This window comes from Mustela nivalis, assembly GCF_964662115.1.
Source record: "Mustela nivalis genome assembly, chromosome: 5".
NCBI lineage: Eukaryota > Metazoa > Chordata > Mammalia > Carnivora > Mustelidae > Mustela > Mustela nivalis.
In genome coordinates, this window is record NC_139024.1 from 136,571,251 (window position 1) to 136,596,791 (window position 25,541).

A 25,541-nucleotide genomic window follows, 5' to 3' on the forward strand; every position below is an offset into this window, starting at 1 on the left:
TGCGTTCTCACATCTCTCTGAATTTTAAAAAATGCTACTTATAACACTGAGTTCAACTCTTACAAATTTCACAAGGTTACGAAAGAAAAAGGGAATCCATTCCTGAAAATTCAGTCTGAAAATACCTATACATTTTAAAAAGTGCAACCAAAATGAGTGACTACTGATTGTCTTCTTTCCCTTAGTTCGATGTTTGAATTTGTAACTTCCTGTTGTGAAATTTGATGTTCTATTATCATCTCACACATAGTAGTCATTCAGTAAATGGTTATTACAATGAGCTGAAGTTGACACTTAGGTTGGTATCTTTCACACATGCCTGATAGTGGTTTATGGTTGGAAAACCATGGTGACAACAGCCATCTCAGTGTGCAGATAATACCAAAGGGAGCTCTCCTAAGACACTGGAGGTAAATTATTAAATTCTAATTTAACCGCAGCCAATATTACCAATTTGTTTCAAGTAACTTGCCCAACTCCTAGAAGGGAACAGCGATTTGGGGAACAAGTAGAACAAAAAAAAAACGGAGAGTAAATGGCTACAGATTTGCAATTCTGGCTTCCCACAGTGAAGAGTCAAAAGCTCTCCTACCAGAAAATAATATCTTGCATTGGAAAGCATTCAGACCATGGTGGATTTCTAACCCTATTAAATCTCATCCTCCCAGGTAGTCTATTTACAAAAGCAGTGTGATAGCTGTTAATATTGTCATTGAATAAACACGTTTCTGTTGGGAAAAAAAATAAAATATAACTATATTCCAACATGTAAATAAAGATCTCTTCTTAAAATGTTAGCTTTTCTTTTCTTTTCTTTGGAATTCTCTTCCTTAATTCTGGTAGGAATTAAAATATACCAACAAATGGAATTAGTTACACCAAGCAATAAAATATGCTTTTCGTAATATGCAAATATTTTCCCATGTTCTCCTGATAACAGCATACTGGAGGGATAGAAATACAGAAAACTATCATTTAAAATGCCCCAAAGTGTTGTGTTTTTTTTTTTTTTAAGATTTATTTATTTATTTGACAGATAGAGGTCACAAGTAGCCAGAGAGGCAGAGAGAGAAAGGGAAGCAGGCTCCCCACTGAGCAGAGAGCCCGATGCAGGGCTTGATCCCGGGACGCTGGGATCATGACCTGAGCCGAAGGCAGAGGCTTAACCCACTGAGCCACCCAGGCACCCCCGCAAAGTGTTTTTTAAAGCAGAAACCATATTCAAGCAGCCCTGTTTTTCACTGCAATGTACTTTGCCACTCTATTCACTGAAAACTTCTTAGTGAGCGTTTATACATCACTCCTGATATCTCACCAGTTCCTTGGGTGATTTCCTCCGGAAAGTAAGCAGAATTGAACAGACAAAACAAAATATTGCATCCTCTGTCCACATTACACCAATGTGCCTTAAGAGAAGCATTTCAGACATACATTTTCTCATTTGTGGGAAATACTCTATTTAGTAAAGTAACTTCAGCTTAAATATGATCCTAGAAATCTTTTTCAAAGATAAAGTAATCTTTTTCAGAATGAACAGGAAATTTTAAAAGAGTATATGCTCCAGCGACCAACTCATTTGGTTTGCCCGGAAGTGTCCCAAATCTAAAATGAAAAGTCTTACATCCTGGGAGCTCCCCTCAGACCCAAACAAACAGGGACAATTGGTCACTGTAGTATAAATAGTCTTTGAATGCAAATATCAGAAGAGTCAGACCCACTCTTTTCTCACTGATTTTTAAAAGCCTTTATTGAGTGTCTTGCTGTGTATTAAGCACCGTGCTGGACAGGAGTCGGTCAGGTGTCAGGCAAGAGACAGATGGCGCAGCCAAACAGGGTCATCCGTGGAGAGTTTCATGAGGACGTTATGTACAGAGATGGGGCAGAGTCAGGGAACCCAGCAAGATGTCGGGCAGGATCCTGGGCTAGCAACAGTGGCGAGAGGTCAGACCTGAAGAGGTAGGGGAGGGAATAATTATCAAAACTCAAGGCAACTGTTGAGTGAGGGCAGTCCTCCTGAATTCACAACAACCCAGGAGGGAGGGAACTTAAACCTTTCTCTCCCCCCACCCTCCAGATTTCCATCGATGCCTCCCCTTGTCTAAATCCAACTAGAAGGCAGAGGAAGGAAGCCTTGGATGGAGTTCTCATCCGTCAACACCCCAGGCCAGCAGAAAAGAGCAGAACAGAGAGGGAGATCTGCAGGGGCCCAAAGAGATATAAACTTGGTCTCTGCATTTAGCAATTTAAAATATGGGAGAGGGGCGCCTCGGTGGCTCAGTCAGTTGGGCATCTGCCTTTGGCTCAGGTCATGATCTCAGGTCTTGGGATGGAGCCCCATGTCTGGCCCTCTGCTCAGCAGGGGTCTGTTTCTCTCTCTCTCCTCTCTCTCTTTCTCTCAAGCAGATAAATAAAATCTTTTTTTAAAAAATTAGACTTTAAAATACGGGAGAAATCTTAATGCATTGGTTTTTGTTGAATTTCATTTTAAGTAGGCTTCACACCTAATGTGGAGCTTAAACTCCCGACCCTGAGATTAAGGATCACATGCTCTACTGACTGAGCCAGCCAGGCACCCCTTAAAGCATTATTTTAGATGCACACGTGCCATTTTCCTGAGATAACTTTCTAGTACCAAAAAACTGAGTGTTGAGCTATAACTAGTCCTTGCTAAAGTAAATAGAAATCAAATTTAGTTCTTTATGCCTCTGGGCCTGGTCTGTCTTTAGTTAACTTAAAATTAATGAAGCCTAAGAGTTAAAGAGCTATTTGTCTAAATCTTAGAGTATTTAGCTCTGCTACTTTCATGAGTGGTCCTGAGTTTAAGCCATGCATCTGTTCGTTCCCTTAATAATTCCAGCAAAATAATGTGAGGATATCTATTGGGTGGCATGGAGTTATTTGTTAGATCTACTCTACAGCATTCCGCCAACCTTTTTACTCCGAAGCAACCTGTTCTTATAGAAAGTAAGAGTCTTCATGCTTTTCAAAAGCATTCTTGTCAAAGCTGGAAAAAAAAAATGAACAGGACACCCAGTAATGCAAGTAACTATATTACACACACTGTCTGCGGCAGAGGTTTGCTACGTAGCAACTTAGGTTTACAGAAGAAACGTTACAGGAAATCATTACCAATGTGATCCCCAAAATGCTTCCCTAGTATTGTCCCCCCTGCCACCATTAGTCCAATTTCTAGAGGTTAAAATATCAGTGAATGGGAATGCCTGCGTGACTCACTCAGTTAAGCATCTGCTTTTGGCTCAGGTCATAGTCCCACAGTCCCGGGATTGAGCCCCACTTTGGGCTTCCTGCTCAATGGGGAGTCTGCTTCTCACTCTCCCTCTGCCCTTCTTCCTGACTCATGCATGCTCTCTCTCAAATAAATAAATAAATAAAGTCTTTTTAAAAATGCCAATGAATATGTTATAAAGTTAGCTCTCATCGTGATAACATTCAAACCGCTGAAATTCCTTACACAAATACAGCATTATGGCAGCCAATGTCTCTTGAAAAGACCTCAAATTTTCTTATACAAGGTGCTTATTATCCTTAAAGTGATTGTGAATGGGTTACTCTGAGACTCCATTCCTTGCTTCACAAATTGAGGGAATTAAGGATAACTCAATGATTGTCATAAGGGTTAAGGAATAATATAATTTCAAAAAATAACTGACAGGAAGTAAGCCCAAAACTCATGTCCACAGTCACACTCTCGGCCTTGCCCTATATATTTGATATATTTAGATACATAGGTTTAGTAACTTAAGAAATGTATGCCATAGAATCTCTGACCGTTATCTGCTCATCTCTGCTCTTTGACACTGAGTAGCCATCGGCAAATATGTGGGATGAGTTGAGACAAGTATGACATTCCATTGAACAAAGGGTTTTTAGAGAAGTATGAGTTTTCTTTGTTTTAACCCCCTTGAGGTCATCCAAATCAGTAAGTAATGAAGTTTAGCCCAACAACATGCATTCATGTGAGGGGGAAAGGTAGAAATCTTATAGATTTTGAAAAGAAAATTTAAGGGGTCCTCTCAAACACAAAAAGAACTTCTTGCCCATCTGTAAGGTAGACTGGCAATACGCATCCCTTCAGAGACTCAAGCTCACCTGCTGTGGAGAACATGAATCAATAGAGAACAATGAGGAAAATGGTCAAATCATCCAAGTCATCCCTCGGACAAATATCTTTTTTTTTTTTTCAAAGTCTGCTGTTGTTTTTTTTTCCCTCCTTCTCTCTTTTCATCCATCCAATCCCCCAGACCCACAAAAGGAAATTAAAATTTTCATGTACCTCTATTTGACATTGTGTTCAACGTAAGCCTTGAAAAGTCATGGATTCTCTTTCTTGAATTTCCACTGACAAACTGCTTCCAGCTGCCTTCTCTGGTGCGACACCACCACAATAAAATGCAGTGTTTTCTGAGGATTTCAACTGCCACCTGGGGGCTCAGGGCACTCAATGAAGGCTATTTAAGCAAAGCTAGTGGTGAAATGGTGACAAATGGTATGTTGACGTTTTTTCTGGTGTTTGTGGTTTAAGACTAGTTGGTTTCAGTCTTGCTGGCTCTTGCTTCCGTGTGACCAACCTTTTCCACATTTAAAGTGTTACTGCCTCCCCTTCAGGGTCCTGGCAGCAAGCTTTGTGCTGTTGACAGAAGCCATTTGAGGAGTAGAAGGTTCATATTTTAGACACTGGCAAGGACTGATTTTACAGTTAGTCCACGGCTCTGAATTTATGTTTATTTTTTTAAGGGTTTTCTTTTTCAACTAGCTAAAAGATGTTTCTTCATTAAGTTGTTATCACTCCACCTCACATGAAATGGCCCTTGACTGCTCCTTCTTTTATCTCTAGTCACACCCAGGAAAATGAGGTCTGTGCCCACATGATTAGCCAGAAACTTGTCCTCATCTGAGTCACATTTGTTCTCTAAACATCCCAGTGGCTTCACTGGTAAGATGGACTCTGTCTCAAGCTCAGCCCCTCATCTGTCACCTTTCCCATCTCTGGAATCTTCCTCACTAGTCTGGGTGGCAGCTCTCAAAGACGGAAATCTATGCAAATGCCTCTCACCTCAGCTTCCTCCTGCTCCCTCCCCTCTCCTTACACCAGCTTCCTCCTGATCCTGGAGATTCAGGACACTTCGAATTATTTCCCCTTCAAGGTCCTGAGCTGACTATTGGCTAAACTAAAAAAACGTCTGCACCCAAAGGTCCGAGAAAGGACAGTGTCCACTCTACTCCTGATGAGGAGTCCCAGACTCCTGATTATAAAGGGAAGGGAAGTACATTTCACTGAGGACTTGTCGAGAATTCCAGCAAGCCCTCGGACAGAAGATTTTGGCCCCTGGGAGAGCTTTGTGCTTCCAACTGTAAAGAGATCCCAGAGCTATTCACCTTCAAAGAGATGTCATGGATTCAGAACCCCTTCTGCGCATTTCACATCTTGTTCATCCAAAACAACCAGGTCAGGTGGCCATTTGAAGTGGAAAAAAGATTTTTCTCCAATCCAAAGCAGGCTTGGGCACAATCTAGAGGTGACTTAAACAATTCGTATAGTTCCGTGCTGTCCCATTAATTTAATTTAGTACAGACCCGTATGTCTGCAGGCCTGGACCTGGTCTCAGTTCAGTTTCCCAAGCCCAGTCCCAGCTGTGAACCTTCCCAGAGCCCTTCTTTCTTCCTAAGTCCCAATCTCCCTGTAAGTATCACTTACATTGAAAATCAGCTTATTTAATAGCTGTTCAGTCCAGTATGGTAGCCGGCCATGTAAAGTCATAAATTACAGAGTGATCAGAATGATTGAAGTGGAACAAAACTCCCTCTTCTCCAAACACATGAACCCCATTTCTGTAGCATCCTTCTTTCCACCCCCCTGGAATGTCCCCAAACCACACTCTCTCTTCTGCTGGCACACAGCCTAGATCAAAGATCTGAAAGAGGCCATGCTGCCTTTTCTTGCTCAGTCCTCCTTCAAGCTTTGTGTAATCTACTTTCTCTGAAACCTCACTTTGCGTGGGTGTACTCATGCATGCTCACACACACACACACACACCCCTACACGCTCACATGCAACCACACACTCCACAACCAGCAAGTCGTGCTGAGAATATAAAACCTGTGTCCGTATTTCTAGACTGTTCTCTGACCTCTCGTATATCCATAGTCCAGACAGACAGGGTTACTCAGTCTGCTCACTGTTTTGGAGAAGGGAATATTTGTCACACCAAGACGTAAATACAATGAGTCCTGGTTATATCGACATGCAGAAGGCTCCGTCATTCAGGAATTAAAGATCCATCACTGAAAAAGGTGAATAGGACCCAATCACCTTTTGACCATCAGGATTAAAAGGTAGAGATAGTGGTACAGATAACCTGAAACTTCCAAAAACCCAAAAGCTTTTCTGGCCTGAAAGCATCAGCCAATTTTCTGCCAGCAAACATATTTTCCTGATGATGTTTGGATTGAGATGTTATTAGAGTAAGTGTCTACAACCACGGGTAGTCTGCAAAATGATCAAGGCAAATTCTGGGCGGCGCAGTGAAACCAGCATGAGATAAAAAGCCTCTGCTGAAGGTAAATTCTAGAACTGAGAAAAGAGACTTAATTCTGTGTTTTTCCAAAACTGTGTCCAGACAATAGAACTTACATGCTCCCAAGTGAGGGAAGGAAATTCTTTGGGAGACAAAACTGAGTGGCTTCAGCACTGGCACCAAATGTCTTCTTGCCCAGCAAGTCAATTTTAAGCCTTGTTCATGAGCTACGTTGGATGGGACTACAGGGGCCAGAAGTAAAGTCAATGAAACATCTATGGTGCTCCCTGCAGGCATTCTCCTCCACTAGGCAGTCAAAGAAGCCAATATGCATTCACTGTGCTTCTGTCCTCAAGATGGAGGAAAGGGGCTACCAAAAAAAATATTTATATAAAATATATATTAGCATATATATTAAAAAAGAATATAAAAATATATAATATACAAAATATATACATTAAAATATAAAAACATATACTATGCACAGCACAGTGTATCTATATTTCTATTGAAATATGTATTATATTTACATGTTTATACAAATATACACCACGCAGTCTCCCTGACCTTAAAGAGCTTAACATCCAGACAGATGTGCGAATCCAATGCCTCTATCAAAGGCAAATAACTGAGAGAGAGCAGAGGAAAGCCAGAGGACTCAGCACACAGGGAAGGCACCCCCGCAGAGGCGGTAGCATGTGAATCTGACACTGAAAAATGAAAGAAAAAAAAATTCAATGAAGACAGAAAGTAAGGAAAGTCAGTCTGGTCACAGGGCACCGTGAGAGCAAAGGACTGCGGAACGAAGGCACATGGTTCGGGGTGGAGGAGAAGCAGGCTCTGCGATCAGGCCCCGCGCGCATGAGATGTCCGTGATGTCCCTCGAGTCCAGGGGAGATGGGAATCTGACGCCAGGCCCTGCAGGACGTTTACTGCCGCGCTGAGAAGGGTCGTCGTTATCCTGAAGTCGGAGGAGCCTGCACCTGTTTTCCAGGAGGAACGTGCCATGATTCCGTCTGTGCTCCACGAAGAAACCTGATGACCACGTTGTAGAAGCGTTGGGAACAGAGGGAAGCTAAAGACGAGGAGCCCACGAAAGGAAACGAACTTCGGGCAAATTCCAAATGCGCGGCTCTGGAGCCCAGTGAGGCAGGCCCGGGGAGCACCCCACATCGCACCCCAACCTGACCGCCCTCCTCCGTGCGCGTGCGCGCTCTGCGTGCCCCCCCCCCCCCGCCTGCTCTGCATTCATTCATTCTGATTTAGCAAACGTGCTGGAAGACTATTTCCGCAGAATGTTACATGTGCAGTGGGTGGGTGGTGAGATCACCGGAGATGGGTATTTTCTTCTTCATCGTGTGTTTTCCAAGCTTGGGCATTGACCAAGCTTGACTTGATCATTTCATCTTGAGGTTTCGCAATGCGGGCGCTCTTCGAGCTTCGCAGTCCCTCCTGTGAAGGCAGCATTGGCGGGTGTCTCCTATGTTCGGAACATTGTACTTTCTGGTAATACATTCTGGGACGTGCTCGTCTCTTTCAAAGCCACTGACCACTTTTGGCTGATACAATCTTGTAGTGAAGGAAGGCTCCTAGGTTATCCCATGAAGTGCTGCTAAATCATCAATCTCCCATCCCCACTTGATTTTTAGAAGCAGTCGAGATGTAGATCCTTCCTGCGGTGGTAAGGGGTACTAGTGTATTAGATTACTTAAATAGCCAGCTTGCCTCTTAAAAGGGGGCTGTCATGATCTAATTCAAGTGACAAGGAACTAGGGTCTGTGCCAGACCTCAGTCTAAGGCATATGCTTTGTGAGCAGAAGGGGACTTTTTGACCGTGGTTCCCAATATCTCCCGTCCTTCCATCATTTATCCACAAAATATTCCTTGGACTATTACCTTCTGAAAAAATTAATAGGTTTAAAAAAATCAGGGTAGTGGTAATGTGTGGAGGGAAAGGAGGGATGCCGGTAATATTTATTTTGGGTGTCAAAAGCAAGGGGGTACATACATGTATACATACATCCTCTTGTATGTATTGAGTACTCCATGATAAAATTTTATTTTGATGATTAAATTTTCATGATTATTTTATAATCATTTAAAAGGGATATGTGGGGTTGGTTTAAAGTCAGAAGAAATTTGCTCAATATTCCTTCAGTTTTAAGTTACTTTTTAAAAAAGGGTAATGGAGAATAATAAGAGAGATGGCATTAAGTAAGCAAAATGAGAGGAAGATGAAAAGATTTAAGATGGAGAAGGTAAATGAAAGAAAGAGTGTGAGAAAAAAGATAGAAGCTGGGAAGACAAGCAGAAATGGTGGGGTTGGGCGGAGGATTTGTTTGGCTGGTGGGCACAGAGGGAGGCAGGAGATGGGCAGATGAACATGACCCAGTATCCACATCACTGAAAGGAGATGGGGGTTGGGAGCAGTGGGAAGATGCCCTCAGATCCTCCAAAAGCTCTCAGCAGATTCATTCCACCCATTGGCTAACGGCAGCCATCTGAGGTAGTCAACCTCCCCCTGTTGTCCAGACCACGGTACTAGGGCAGAAGGCACTGAGACAAGGTCCTGCCCATGTGTTCCACCAGGCATTCTCTCCCAGCTCTAGTGCAGATTCTGGGTACACATTAGGTGTCTCCCCCATGACTCAGCCTGCTGTCCTTCCTTCCCTCCCCCAGGGCCTGACCAGCAGCCTGCCAAACCATAATCTACAAGAGCCCTACAAGTCTCAGGCATGGCAACATCTTTCCAGCGAAACCGGCCAGGTGGGTGTGCAAACTCTCCAGGACTTGCTTCGTCACAATGGGACTCCTAACTTCAGGGCAAAAGTCATGCTGTCCCCCTCCCCCACCCTCTCCCCTCCAATCCACAGCATGGCAAAATTCCTCTTGAGTTAAAGAGTTACGTGCTTTAAAAAAGTGAGATCATAAAGATGTATGTGACTCAAGTAAGTTAAAGTAAAAACGTAAGTTGTGTTAAAAAAAAAAAAAAAGAACAGATGGATAAACAGGTGCATGAGATTGGTGTAATGCACAGTCTCAACCATGTGGTGAACACCATGAAATGAGTTTTTTTTTTTTCTTCAGTCTCTGCCTTCAAATATTTCTTTCTTGTCTCCTCTTGACTCCTTGGGCTGAACACACAGTTCTTTAGTCACTCCGCTTCAAGAGCAGCCTCATTCTGGTCATTGAGATTCTATTGTGTATATTAAAGTCCAGGCTAAGTCAAAGATTAATTTCACATCAAAGACTATTCCCTTCCATTCATCCTGGACTGGACTTATAGCCCCAGGCTCCTTCTGGAAGAGAGGAGTGCGGTTCTCCTTTTGCATGATTCTGCCCTTCTCTCCTCTCCCTGCTGCTTCTAACCTTCTAACCCCTCTGGAGTTGGGGGGTGGAGGGCAAGAAGAATAGGGCAAAAGCACTTTCACTTGACCCTTGCAGTCTCCTACTATCTTGGTAGTTGTGTTCATGTGCCTAGAGGGCCCAGCCGTATGAATTCTTCTGGAGACCTAGGAGTCTCACCATGGCACTGTTGTCTGAACCTGGAGATGTACCCATGGTAATCTCTTTTCATGGTCTTACTCCCAGGCTTCCATCACAGCCTGAGGGTAGGGGATAGGGGTACCAGCAAGAGGGCGAAATTCAATTTCTACTAGTGACAACTTTGAAGCTTCTCATTTGGCTGTGAGGGACCAGTAAGAGAAGCAGCCCTCTTTCTAGAAAGCACACTCTTTTTATAGATCTTTCTAGACATGGATTCTTCTGATAGTCTTATGTCAAAAGACTTATAGCCCCCTTCTTAAAATAATGTTTTTAAATTTATAAAATAAAATATGCAGTATTACAAAGGAATTTTTTTCAATGCAACTGGCAAAAACATTTTTAAAAATTTGTGCTGTAGTATGTATGTTGCTTTGTTAACACATTGTGTAACAAGTTCTAGCAATGATTTGTAAGTGACGATGCATATAAATGATATTTTGAGGTATCTCCAACAACTATGTAAAATGAAAACATCTATGGTTTCTACTAGTGACAAAATTACATTTGTTGCCAACACTACTGTGGTCTCTTGCCTACATTCATAATGGAAGGAAATGCTATATTTCAGCTGAAAGATAGTAAAAATAAGGACTGGCCACTTTTCCCATACATGTTCATTAAGCCCCTGAATTCTATCCTCAAAACCCCAAGGATTCCAGATCAAGAATTCTTGCCCTAAATGAGGACTCCAGCTCTGGAGAGACCTCCTCCACAGCCTTCCTGCCTCTGCTAATATAGGTCAGAAAGGGTAAAGGGAGGTGGCTTCATGGCCAGTTTGATGGCCTTTTGGTGAGTCTTGTAGCTCCCTTAAGATTGGAAAAAGTGAAATCCAAGAGTTGTCAGCTCTGGGACACGTAACTCCAAATCGACGTGAACAAGTCCACCGCATGACCTCTTCCTACAAATGTAGTTTATGTTCTACATTCATGCAGGTGTTTGGGGATTGGTACCCAAGGAGCTGTTAAGAGGGAAAACCTCCAGGGAATGGAGGCGGAGGTTGGGATAAAAGGAAGGGAATTGCTTTTCATATTAAGCCGTTTGGTAGCGTCTGAAAAAAATTAGATATTTTGTTTCTATGATGCAAAATGAATTTAAAGCAAATTGTAAAAGTTTTTCTTTTTTTAAGATTTTATTTATTTATTTGATAGAGAGAGAGATCACAAGTAGGCAGAGAGGCAGGCAGAGAGAGAGAGGAGGAAGCAGGCTCCCCGCTGAGCAGAGAGCCGGATGTGGGGCTCGATCCCAGGACCCTAAGATCATGACCTGAGCTGAAGTCAGAGGCTTAACCCACTGAGCCACCCAGGCACCCCTAAATGTTTCTCTAAAGGAAACTATTTGTGATTTTAACTGACCTAAGGCTGGTAAGGATTTTCTAAGCATAAAAGTGATAGGAAAAGGATAAGGAAGATTGACAGATTTGACCACACACAGAGATAAGGCAAAGCATAATGATATCACAAGGTAGAAGGAAAAACCACCAACTTGAAGAAATATTTGCAACAAAAATTACAGAAAAGGAGCTAATAGTCCTATGTTATGAAACAACCTTAGAAATCAGTGGGGAAAAAAAAAATCAGTGAGAAAAACAGTCGCCTGCTAAAAACTGCTGTTCTGGACTTTTCAGTACATTTTCTTCCTTCTGCCCTGATTCCACCGTATCCACCTACAGAGAATCCTAAATAGATAGATGAAACCCCAAGACTGTGGGGTGGCTAAAGCCACTTCCACTTCTCTTATATCCCCAGTTCATTCCAAGTTTTGATTACTGACCACTGGTGCTTCAAACTAGATAAGGCTTGGAGGACCTTGGACCAAACTGGACCTGAACTTCTACACAGGAAGGAAAATAAGTGAATCTCATAATCTCCTGTCTAGGATATACCTAGAGATAGGTGACATCCTTCCAAAAGGATACAAGAAAATTTCTTGAAAAATAAAACACTATGTTTATTAATATAGTGTTAATATTAACATCTGGCCTTCTGGAATGACATCATGCCACGTATTCAAGAAAATACCTTTGGAAACCAAATAAATGGATTCAAGTCCTGGCTTTTCTGCCTTCTACTATCTATAAAGCTTGGGCAAGTTGCTTATCTAATTCTTGGTTTTTCCATCTGTGAAATGGGAATAATGCCTACCTCATAGGGTTGTTGTAAGGTTGCGAGATAATATGTGAGATCCTTAGCTCTTAGCATATTCACAAAAAAACTCCAGAAGGCTCAAAGAGATAAGTGTTTAAATAAAACATGAAAACTTTTTAAAATATAGGCTAATGTCTTTATGTAGGAAAGGATTCCTTAAATAAGGCCCAAGAAAAGACAAATGATTAAAGAAAATATATATGAGTTAGACTCTACTGAGGTTTAAAACTTCAACTCAAAAAGAGATATCTTTTACAAAGTGAACACAGGAGTGCCTGGGTGGCTCAGTGGGTTAAGCCTCTGCCTTCAGCTCAGGTCATGATCTCAGGTTGGGATGGAGCTCCACATCGGGCTCTCTGCTCAGCAGGGAGCCTGCTTCCCCCTCTCTCTGCCTGCCTCTCTGCCTACTTGTGATCTCTGTCTGTCAAATAAGTAAATAAAATCTTTAAAAAATAAAAAGTGAAGACAAACAAAAACCTGGAAGAAGATATCTGTAATATAAAAAATAAGCTCAGCATTACTATGGAACATACTAAAATTTTTCTAAACAAACATTTTAATGAAAATCCAATAGAAAAAAATGAGCAAAGGGCATGGACAGTAACCCCCAGAAGGAACCACCATAGCCAATAAATAGAGGAAAAGATGGGCAATTGCACCAAAAACATAATAATGCACATAAATCCAGAGTGTGACATTTCACTCCCATAAGACTAGAAAAATCTTTAGATTCTGATAAAACCAGGCACTGGAGAGGATTGTGAGGAATTGGGGATTTTCATGCACTGCTAGTGGGAATGTAAATTGGTTCAATCACTTTGGAGAACAACGTGGCATTTGTTATTTAGTAAGGTTAAAAATAATCATAGCCTCCGATCCAACAATTCTCCTTCTGAAGAAACCCCTGTACATGTTGTCCGTGTGCACAGAAAGATATATACAGATGTTTACTCTAGTCTTGTTTTATAATAGAGATTTCATGGAACCAACTCAAATATCCAGCTGCAGAAGGATGCATGAATAAATGGCGGTATATGCAATCAATGGAACCTCTATGCAAGTTAAAATAAATTAACCAGATTTATGTATAGCACAAGGAATCACAAAAAATATAACTTTGAGTACAAAAATGTTACATTTACTGTGATATAATTCATGTAAATATTCTTAAATACCCAAAGCAACACTGAATATTGTCTAGAGATGCATATCTCCATAGTAAAAGTATAAAAGTATAAAAATACAAAGCATCTGAGTGGCTAGGTTAATTAAGAGTCTAACTCTTTTTTTTTATATAAATTTTTTATTTTTTATAAACATATTTTTATCCCCAAGGGTACAGGTCTGTGAATCACCAGGTTTACACACTTCACAGCACTCACGAAAGCACATATCCTCCCCAATGTCCATAACCCCACCCCCTTCTCCCTACCCCCCTCCCCCCAGCAACCCTCAGTTTGTTTTGTGAGATTAAGAGTCACTTATGGTTTGTCTCCCTCCCAATCCCATCTTGTTTCATTTATTCTTCTCCTACCCACTTAAGCCCCCATGTTGCATCACCACTTCCTCATATCAGGGAGATCATATGATAGTTGTCTTTCTCCAGTTGACTTATTTCGCTAAGCATGATACGCTCTAGTTCCATCCATGTTGTCGCAAATGGCAAGATTTGATTTCTTTTGATGGCTGCATAGTATTCCAAGAGTCTAACTCTTGATTTCAGCTCAGGTCATGCATGATCTCAGGGTTGTGAGATCAACTCTGTGTTGGGGCCCACGCTCAGCAGAGTCTGCTTGAGATCTTTCTCTCCCTCTCTCCCCTGCTTGTGCACGCTCTCACTCTCTCTCATTCTCTCTCTAACATAAATAAAATCTTTAAAAACTATATGGACTAGATACATACCAAATTTCTGATGGAAAGGAAATTGGGCAGGAAATAAAGAAAAATTATTATTCTACATTCCTGTACTTTTTTAAAATTGAGGAATACTTGATATATAACATTACAGCAGTTTCAGACGTACAACATAATAATTTGATATTTGTGTATATTGTAAAATGATCACCACAATAAGTCTAGTTAGTATCCATCGCCACATGTGGTTAAAAAATCTTTCTTGTGATGAGGACTTTTGAAATCCACTTTCTTAGCAACATTCAACTATGCAAGACAGTACCATTAACTATAGCCACTGTGCTGTATGTCACATCCCCATGACTTATTTATTTTATAACTGAAAGTTTGTACCTTTTGGCCCCTTGACTCATTTTTCCCATGCCCATCCCCCACCTTTAGCAACCACCAACCTCTTTCCTGTATCTCTGTGCTCCAGGTTTTATTTTGTTGTACTTTCTTATATTTTTAAAGACACTTACCACTCCCCCACAAAGAAGTAATAAATTGAAAATACTAAGAGGGCATGACCTTTATTAAAAGGTCATTATTTGGGCGCCTGGGTGGCTCAGTGGTTAAGCCGCTGCCTTCGGCTCAGGTCATGATCTCAGGGTCCTGGGATCGAGTCCCGCATCGGGCTCTCTGCTCAGCAGGGAGCCTGCTTCCTCCTCTCTCTCTCTCTGCCTGCCTCTCTGCCTACTTGTGATTTCTCTCTGTCAAATAAATAAATAAAATCTTTAAAAAAAAAAAAGGTCATTATTTAAATTATATTTTTAAATTATTATATTATTAGTTTTGAAATTTTCTATCAAGTACAGGTAACTAAAATGTACTTCGGTCCTCTGTCCCAGCCACAGGAAGCTGGTAGCTTTCCCCCACCCATTACACCAGCTAATGGCAGGCTCCATGTTTTGTAAAACAACATGAAGTTAGTGTTATGCCTCATGTCAATCCAATGGCTCTCAACCGAGGGCAATTTTCACCCCCAAGGGATGCTGGCAATGTCTGGAGACATTTTGGTTGTCACAGCTGAAATGAAGGGGGGAAGGCATTGCAACTAAAATGTAGAGGATTGAGACCAGGGATGCTGTAGAACAACCACAAGGCATAGGAGAGCCCCCTACGGCAAAGAATTGCCTGGTACAAAATGTCAAAAGTTGAGAAACTCTATGTAAGCCTGTAGAAAGTAAAGTAAATATCCATCGAACTGAATATATAAAATTGACTACTTTTCTGATGAGTTTGCTTTTGTTTTATTTTTTCTAAATCATCAGACCTGTGAAACCACTTCTTTTTTCTGATACTGGATACTAGGGCCAGATCAGAGAGCATGGGTATCCTCACTGTTCCTCTCCAGACCACAACCCTTAGTTTTTTCCTCTGTTTCCACAGTAGGAAAGATGCCATCTGCCAGAGGGAGTGTACTTTCTATAATCATTTTAATTGGGAAAAGCATTATGGACTTTTTTTCCAGCTCTAAAAATTTATCAGTCTTGCATTCTAATGCGGTCCAACACTGGCTGCTTCCAAGCTAAAACAACATGGGCATTTCTTTTCAACTTCCAGGAATAGTTTAGATGGTCAGTGGACCAGACCTCAAATCCACAACATTAAACCAACTACTTTCTATTAAAGTTCAGCTGGCCAAATCACACAAAGTTTATCTGTCATGATTAACTTCAGCTTCATAGCTCAAAACCCCAAAATACAGTGACTTAAATAAGATAGAACTTTATTTTGCATTTAAAAGCTCTAGAAGCACAGCAATTCAGAGCTAATTTGCTGGTTCCATGACATCATTATGCTCCTCTGAGCTCTCTGTGGCCCTCCTTCTCATAGTCCAAGATGACTGCTGAAGATCCAACTAGAACATCCACATCAGAATCAGCACAATGAAGAAGGGGGAGGGGCATGGCCCTTCCCTTGTAAGGAGACATCCAGAGGGTTCCTTGCAGCTCAACTATCTATTTCATTGGTCAGAACTTAAACACTTGGCTGTACCTAAATCTTAGGGGAGGCAGGGATAAAAAGATTCTAGCTGGGCAAGAATGTGTCAAGCTATAAATCAGGATTCTTTTGTTAGAAAAGAGAAGAGTGGATTGTGGAAGGCAGCTAGCAATTTGGCTTCCCAAATAATCATGCATACTCCTTTTGCCCTACATAGACACATGCATCTCTGTCTGCAAAAGAGATGACCCCAAAGTCTCATCTAGTTACTGTATTTCACTCAAAATCCAGAATTTCTGAGTAATGTCATTCCCATCACAACCAGATGTGGCTCCTCATGGTCTGGTAATTCACAAACCAGAAAATAAGTGATCTGCATTTACATGCAATATTATTGCCGAAATAGCAGCAGAATAACTACGATAAAACTCCCATCAGAAAAAGTAGGAAAAGGAAATACCATGGGTATTTCCTTATCTATAGCAATTATACCATGGGTATTTCCTATTTATAGCAATTACTGGATCCTGCTGGATAGGAATGGCAAGCACTCCCTTCCTGGCAGTGGGGTACATGTCTTCATTGGCCCCTTAGGTAGCTGCTGCCTTGGAGGAGCTCCCTTGTCCATTGTCCACCATGATCTCTGGCTTTGCCCTCTGGGAGATTCTTCCCTGTCCATTTTCCTCTGTGGCTGCATTTGAACCATGGACATTGGAAGATACGATCTTCTTTGGAGCTGCATGGTTTCCACAGCCATTTCTCTCTTGTGCAGGTGCAGGGGCCCAGGGATCCTTTTAGGAATTGAATAATTAGAAGTTTTTACAAGCCAAGCGAGAGATTTCTGTCCAAATGTTGTAAGCTTCCAACCTCTTTGCTTCCAGTCAGTTCCAAGTGTGAGTTACCACAACCTAAAACTGTGTCTGGAAACTCTATGCCTGAAAACTCTGATCTTTTATTTATAGGTCTCTATGCTCTGCCAATCCCTTCCTTCTCAAATTGAAGTTGACTCTTCTTGAGACCTTTTGAAGTAAAGAATGAAAAAGTTGGGTGGGATGACAATACCCTTCATCTATCTTCATGGCCAGACTTGGCACTGAATACATAGGGAAGATGCTTTAAAAGGGCTTGGGGCCACATTCTTATCTCTTGCCAAGGCTGGATGAGCTTGCAGTTGCTTCTTACTACTGCTTCAGTCTGGGCAAAAAAGTAATTGGATTTTTCACCCCGGCAAGACTCCCAGTCATAGGACACATAATCCATTTAGATCACAGGCGGAGACTGTCCCCTAACAAAGCTGTATTCCCTTCCATTTCTGCTGGCAGGTAGGATAGCTCCAGTCCACGTTCCTATCTTGTAGTAGTTGGCCAAAAGCCACAAGAACCAAACAATACAAACCGAAGTTTTGTGTTTCCTGCCTTTCTCCCTAGCTACACCTTTAGTTTGCATGCTTTCTTTACATGATTCAGCAGGTGATAGTTGGATCAAATGATCTGCTACAGCATAACAAGAGTCACTAACTTTCCAGCCAACAATATCTATTTCATCACTGCTCAACATGTGAACTTCTCCACTAAGCCAATGATGCTGTTGGATTTTATTGCTGGGATCACCCAATTCCCTGTGCCACATATTGACAAGGATGAGGTTTAGCTCTATCAAATATTAAGACGCAAAATAAGTGGTTAAATATAGAACAAGATACTACACCCAAAGATGTAACTAGCCATATATAGAATATCATAAGAAATATATATTTGCTAATTAGTTATAACAGTTTCTAAAAATAACATAAACCTGAGAGTTAGATAACTTAAAGAAAACTTAGATAAAACTCCTTTTCCTATATATAACTTGTAAGTCTTTTCTCAAGTTGGAATAGGATTTGAGATGACGTTTTTCAGAAGGAGAATTCTAAAGATTTCATGATTATGTAGACTAACCCCTGACTCAGAATAGCAGAGGTGGGCCATGGAAGAGTGGGAGATGTCATCATTGATGCCCAGGACAAAGGTCAGATGGGCATTGGAAGGCAGATGTTGAGGAAGGGTAGGAGAGAGATAACTGGGGCCCATCAGTTCAGAGTCTGACTATAAATTGCTTAATTGTGAGAGAAAAAGAGAGAGATGTTGAGATAAATCAGGCAGAGTCCTGCTGCCACTTGTTATTATAATGGCCAACATTTTTGGACACTATGCAGTAAATGACAATGTATTAAGTTCTTTATATGTCTTACATAATCTTCAAAAATGAATGAGACTCCTATGGTGACTACTTTACAGATAAGGAAACTGAGACTTAGATTAAATGATTTACTGAAGGTCATAGTACGTGCCAGAGTCAAGACTTGAACTCAGGTCTCTCAGAGACCAAAGGTAATCTTTGACCACTATGGAATATTGTTCATGATGAATTTTGAGGTCATTCCTCAAGGGAATGACTCTTAACCACGTTAACTTTTCAGTACTAGACAGTCCTCCATCACCTATGTAATCCATCTGATTTCATCAGAAAGAAAGTCACTCCAGCTTTAAATTATTATTTTAAAACCATGTATTAATGGTTAATTCTGCTTAATGAGCAGAAGGGGAGAGGGGAAAGGTTAAGAAGAGGAATAAATAGGCCAACTATGATTTGAACACATTTCATCCTGCTCTCAGAAACCCCCTTTCTTCCTTTGCTCCTTTCTCATCAAATATTGAGTGTCCCCTCTGTGCTGGTTAATGCACTTGTGACTGGAAATGTCACCAGGCCCAAAGCCCTACTCTACTCCCAGAACAGGATGTTGAGTGCTGGGAGGGATGAGGTCAGGTGCTGTATAAGCACATACGAGTCATTCATGCCCAGTCTTGGAGGGCAATGGGAGAAGAGCCTTCCTTTAGGAGAGGCTGCCTGAGCAGAGACCTAGAAGGATCAACAGATGTTAGCCAAGTGCTGGCAGACAGGAAGGCCACCTCAGCCAAGGAGATAACACGTGTAAAACCCAGAAGCAAGAGAAAATATACATTCAGGGCACTGGTGTGTATAACTCAAATTTGGAGGCCATGGGAGAAAAGTCAGCCTGAGGCTGAGTTCAAATCCTGAAGGTCTTGGTGTGCTGCCCTAACCAGTTTAGATTGTACCCTGAGGACAATGGAATGTTGAACATAAGAGGGATACGTCCAATTTGTGCTTTAGAGAGTTCACTCTGGTTTCAGGGTAGAGGACAGTTTGAAACATGATGTTAAGTGGAGAAATCACTGAGTAATCTATGCAACTGATGTACTGTAGAAATGGGAACGGCCGGGTCTCAGTTGTAACAACAGGACCGGGCAGCAGCAGACAGACCAAAGTGCTGCTACAGAGGGGAGGACTTTGGACTGGATGACTGCTTACAGATGGCAGCTGAGCCACAAGGAGTCCAGCTCCACAGCTGGCTCTGCTTGGAAAATGAGGTGGGTCAGTGAGACCAGGCCCAGGAAGAAGAGGAACAAGTCTGGGGACAGGTTAATATCAAATAGAAGTCATAGGAACCCAGAGTTCACCAGAGAGATCTGGCCTGGGAAAAAAAAATGTGTGCAGTTGTGTGCATGCCAGTAATTAGAGCAGGGAAAGGATGAGCTTATGGAGAGAGAAAGGTTGACCTTCTTCCCTACATAGATGTCACAGGCCTTCCTCATCTTGTTCTGCACTCGCACTGGCCAGATCTTCCCACTGCAGAGGCCCCCCGCCCAGTCTACTCTTTGGGGTCTTACCTGTTCTAGAATAGTTGGTACCCCAAATTAGATTCTTTGTCTCAGGGCCTCTCTCTTGGATACTCTAGTAAGTGATTTAATGGTAAAAACTCATAGATGTTAATGAATTATTACCTGAAACATTTCTGAATTTTAATTAGAGAATCAATAGAATTTGAGTCCACAGAAATCTCAGAAGCTAGTTTCTTCTTTCTTTCTCTTTCTTTATTTCTTTTTCTTTTTCTTTCTAAATTGGTGGTTATTAATGAGGTATACTGCCCCTTAGAACCCCACCACTGCCACTGTAACTCCCATTTCCTCAACCATAGATTTGCCAAAAATTGAGTATTTGGGGGTTTTTTGCTTTGAAAGCGTAGTGTAACTTGCTTTTCCAAATCCTGATCCTTTTTGTCAAAATGAACCTATATAAGCACTTAGTGCATTTATTTGCAAAACGGCAACTCAGATTGTGACTGTTTTACTGCTTGACATCACCAAAACACAATCAGAACATGCAGCGATTTCCTGTCAATGCAGGGCCCCTAAGTTAGAGACACAGCAGGAGGTAGCAGAGGAGAAACCACAGTGTTTTGGAAGTCAAATGCCACAGCCCAGAAAAGCTTTGGCACAGCAACCATTAGGGGTTCCTACACCATTTTCTCATCTTATTTGTCATACTGCTTTTTAATTCTTTTGTTTACAAGTCATTCTCTTTATGTGTTATGTTTCAAAAAGAGAAAAATTATATCTTGTCCTTCTTTTCACTCCCTGTCCCTGTGCTTTGACCCAATGCTGCTTATAGCCGGTGCTTAATAAGTATCTGTTGAGGGACACCTGTGTGGCTCAGTCAGTTGGGTGTCTGACTCCTGACTTCCACTCAGGTTCTGATCTCAGGGGCATGAGATAGAGCCCCTGCATTAGGCTCCAGGCTCAATGGGGAGTCTGCTTGAGAGTCTCTCTCTCTCCCTCTCCATCTGCCCCCCTGCCCCATGCTCTCTCTCTTTCTCTAAAATCAATATATCTTAAAAAAAAAAAACTATCTGTTTAACAAATGAATGAATGAATGAATCTGCAGAAAAATAAGCCATTCAAAGCATGTCAGGTAACTTCTTGATACACCACATCACATGGGCAGATTTTCCAGAAGACAGAAGATTTCTACCATTGCATCTTCCACTGGGAAAAAAGTATGAAGGAAGTGTACTAATAACACAGGTTATGTGGCAAATATCAAATAGCTTCTGGTGAGAAAGAGAGATTGAGTGAACAAAAATGGAAGTTGGTCACAAGAGTTGAAATAGAGATGGTAACTAGTCATAGTGATGACCATTTCACAATATATACAAACATCAAATCACTCAATTCACATAATTCTATGCCAGATACCGGAAATGAATATAATATTGTAAGTCAGTTAGACCTCAACTCATTTTTTTTTTTAGATTTTATTTATTTATTTGACAGAGAGAGATCACAAGTAGGCAGAGAGAGAGAGGAGGAAGCAGGCTCCCCGCTGAGCAGAGAGCCCGATTCGGGACTCAATCCCAGGACCCTGAGATCATGACCCAAGCCGAAGGCAGCAGCCCAACCCACTGAGCCACCCAGGCGCCCCCCTCAACTCATTTTTTAAAAAGAATTTAGAAGCAAAACTGAGGTATGATAGCATTGAGCCATGTGAGGGAATAAAGTCAAGAGGATGAATGAGAATAGGAGGGAGAGCCAGGAAAGGAAAAGTATGTGGTTGGCTGGGGAAGAATGATGGTGAGGACATGAACTTGGTAAACTGTGAACTGATGACGGAGTTGAGAAAGACAAAAAAGAAAATGTGCCTGAAGTCCTCTAATGAACCATCCCTGAAGGCTTCTACAATCTTACTCCCTCTGCTCTTCAGAGCTTTCTAAAATTCTCTTTCTCTGCTTGACTTATTTCGCTAAGCATGATACGCTCTAGTTCCATCCATGTTGTCGCAAATGGCAAGATTTCATTTCTTTTGATGGCTGCATAGTATTCCATTGTGTAAAGTTCTCTTCCTAGAAGTCTTTAACAGGAAAGGAAAAAACATATCTGACTTCTCTAATAGAATTTGAAGACTAGAAGAGATCTTAGCAATCATTGAGCACCTTCAGTTTGCAGATGAGAAAATTGAGGCCCCGGAGATGGAAGTTACTTTCCCCAAGGTTGGGCCATTTTGGAGCACCATCTATATATTTCCAAATTGATGCTCATTGCAATAGATGCTCACTTCCTGTTCCTATTTCTCCCAACAGAGGACATCTCTGCCATCTGAATAAACTGAAAGAAAGTTTATTTTTTAAAAATGAATCAATGAACATTTCGTGAAGAAATAAACAGGAGGTCTAGGAAAGAGAAGCTGTGCTTTGATTGCTACTGTACCTCCAGGACCTTGCCCAGCATCTGACAGAGTCATTTTCGATAAGGTTTGAATGGATGGCTAGATGCATAGACAGATGGACAAACAAATGAGGGAATGGACAGAGGGGTGGATGAATACGTTCTACCAGGACTGCCACTGCTACCCATTATTTATTGACTAGACTTACATATTCTTTCTTTTTTTTTTCTTTTACAGATTACTCTTTTTTTTTTCAGCATAACAGTATTCATTATTTTTTCACCACACCCAGTGCTCCATGCAATCCGTGCCCTCTATAATACCCACCACCTGGTACCCCGACCTCCCACCTTCCCGCCACTTTAAACCCCTCAGATTGTTTTTCAGAGTCTATAGTCTCTCATGGTTCACCTCCCCTTCCAATTTCCCCCAACTCCCTTCTCCTCTCTAACTCTCCTTGTCCTCCATGCTATTTGTTATGCTTCACAAATAAGTGAAACCATATGATCATTGACTCTCTCTGCTTGACTTATTTCACTCAGCATAATCTCTTCCAGTCCCGTCCATGTTGCTACAAAAGTTGGGTATCCATCCTTTCTGATGGAGGCATAATACTCCATAGTGTATATGGACCACATCTTCTTTATCCATTCGTTCGTTGAAGAGCATCTAGACTTTCATTTTCTAATCTCATAAGCTATCTGAATCCAACTTGCAACTGTATATGGACAATGACCCCAGGTTGTTTAAAAGAACAGTCAGTAAATACTGATAAAGTGAATGAATGGGATGCTTTCAGATAAGTTATAACCTCATCAAAGACCTCAGATGTAGACACAAATAGAAGTAATCAGCCATACACAACAACAGCATGCTAAATGCCATGTAACACTACAGTATGGGCCGTAAGTAGGGTGATTTTATGATTTATTTTCTAAACCGGGACCCTTCCCTTCTGAGAGTGAAGTGTGACTACCACTTTGTTCTCTTAACATGAATAAGTATGATACACTAGACGGCTGTGGAAAATGCATGTAAGTGATAGAGGCTAGAGAAAGAATGAAACAGATTTTGTATGTGCCGTACATCTGTAGAGATGAGTTTGCTATCTCACCAAAAGAAAAAAAAAAATCAAAACTGTCTTTCTAGCATTTTTAATTACTGAAGCAAAATGAGAAAAATGCCCTTTTTAGTGGTCTAATGAGGATAGTCCAGAAATCTGTTTTTAGTGACAGTAGTGTTGCTGACATGGGTAGGTCCCTACCCTTCCTGTGTAATGTGTGGTGTGTGGGCCAACAGCACAGGCATCCCGTGGGAATGTGCTAGAAATGCAGACTCTCTGGCCCCATTCCAGACCTGCAGTCTGACTCTGCCCATTCATGAGGTCCTTGGATGATCTATAGGCACATGAAAATTTGAGAAGCGTTGGTCTCTAGTACATTCATCCATCCTAAAGAATAACACAAACATTTCAATACACTTTCCCTTCTTTGCTCCTGTTCCCCTCTACAAAATGTGTTCAACTTCCTTTAGCTTTTCAGCCATTTCAGCGTCTGGAGCTTTAATGATGATAATGAGGAGAAGGACTGTTGTTTACAAAAAAGAACAGGAAAAACTGTGGATGAAACACCCTCCATCCCCGCAAAGACGCTCTCCGCTCAGGGCTGAGGAGGGAGAACACTCACATTCACAAGATAAGCGGCTCCCTTTGGGGACAGACCGGCTTTAAGGCCAACTCAACCGATTTTGGTTTTAAAACTTCTCTCAGGAAGAGAGGAAAATGATAGAAGAGGAAAGCATTCTTGGAAATGCAAACTAATCCAGGAAATCCTCACTTTCATTCATCGTAAAGGCTTCACAGAAGCTTTTTCTTTTCGTGAACTGAAGGAAGAGTCTCTGCAAGGGTGGTGGCTTGCTCCTGTTCCTGCGACTGCTCTGTTGGCTCTGGGCCCAGTGTGACGTTGGTAATACTGGGCAAACCACAGCTGTATGCCAGCCTGAGCCGTGTTCTCCATCCGTGCAGCCATTAAATAGCTTCTCCGATCTCCAGCATGTGTTGTGGTACATGTGACCCAATGAATCCCCTGTAGAACGAAGCACCAATAATGGACAGGGCAATTAGCTCAGGGACGCCAGGCCTTCCTAGCAGCCTCTTGGCCATATTCATATTTGCTGTGCATCCTGGGCGGGGTGCTTCTGAGAATTCCACTAATGCCCCATTACCCTCCCCGAGGCTGGGAACCGTGGGGTGAGAGCTCCATTTCCTTCCTGCCCAAGAGGAATGCTGTGAAGGGTGATGAGGGGGTTGGGAGTACCTCCAAATAAAGGTCTTTTATGGCTCTTTAAAGCTCTAAGTCACTCGGTCATAGTCTCTCTTGCCTGCTGGCAGGACAACTTTAAAAATGGACATTTCTGAACTTGCAGGTAAGCAGGCTTTTATCCTAACTTCAGCGAAGAAGAATTAGAACAGGGAAGATGTCAGTGTAGGGTGTGGGCTGAAATCAGGATGAAACTGACTAAGCACCTAAATGGTGCTCTGCTAACATAAGCCATCACCTGCCCAAGGGAACTTTATATCTCAGAATCTTAAACAGTTGAGGCTGTCATCCTGAAAGTTCAGGTAGACAGGATATATCGTAGTGAAAATTATGGACTCTTAGCCCTCAAAGAAGATCCTTAGAACTCCCCTCTTTCCTCTTCCCTCTTCCTTTTTTTTTTTAAGATTTTATTTATTTATTTGACAGAGAGAGATCACAAGTAGACCGAGAGGCAGGCAGAGAGAGAGAGGGAAGCAGGCTCCCTGCTGAGCAGAGAGCCCGATTCGGGACTCAATCCCAGGACCCTGAGATCATGACCCAAGCCGAAGGCAGCAGCTTAACCCCTGAGCCACCCAGGCGCCCCTTCCCTCTTCCTTTTGAGGGGAATTATCTATAAAACAAGAACAGTACCTGCTGCCACATCATCTCACAGTAAGGACCAAATCAGGCAGGACAGGAGATTACATTTGGAATTCCACAAATCCAAATAATACATATTTTTAGTGATCTTTGTCATTATTTTAATATTTTTAAAAGATTTGTTTGAGAGAGAAAGAGCACACTCAAGTGTGGGGGAGGGGCAGGGGCAGAGGGAGAGAGATACTTAAGCAGACCCCTTGCTGAGCTAGAGCCCCACAAGGGCCCTGATCTCATGACCTAGATCATGACCTGAGCCAGAACCAAGAGTCGGATGCTTAACCGACTGTGCCATCCAAGGACCCCTTCATTATTATTTTAACCTGAGAAAACAGGCTCCATAGTGACTAGACTCTGAGTTGCCCTGAGAGGTGCTCAACTGGACTAGACCATTTTCACAGAAGAACCTTGTCCGTGCCCTCCATCTGCCAGTGGCCAGGCACATGTGCCTGCCCTAC

At 41.9% G+C, this 25,541-nt stretch overlaps 1 protein-coding gene across 2 annotated transcripts in view; it reads left to right on the forward strand.

Annotated features, from left to right (window-relative positions):
• CDYL (chromodomain Y like) overlaps positions 1 to 25,541 on the forward strand; it is a 248,439-nt gene that overhangs the window by 11,936 nt on the left and 210,962 nt on the right. For both annotated transcript variants that reach the window (XM_082731021.1, XM_082731023.1), the window contains exon 3: positions 9,216 to 9,302. In XM_082731021.1, the coding sequence (XP_082587147.1) occupies positions 9,216 to 9,302 (87 nt within the window). The remainder of the gene's footprint in view (positions 1 to 9,215; positions 9,303 to 25,541) is intronic.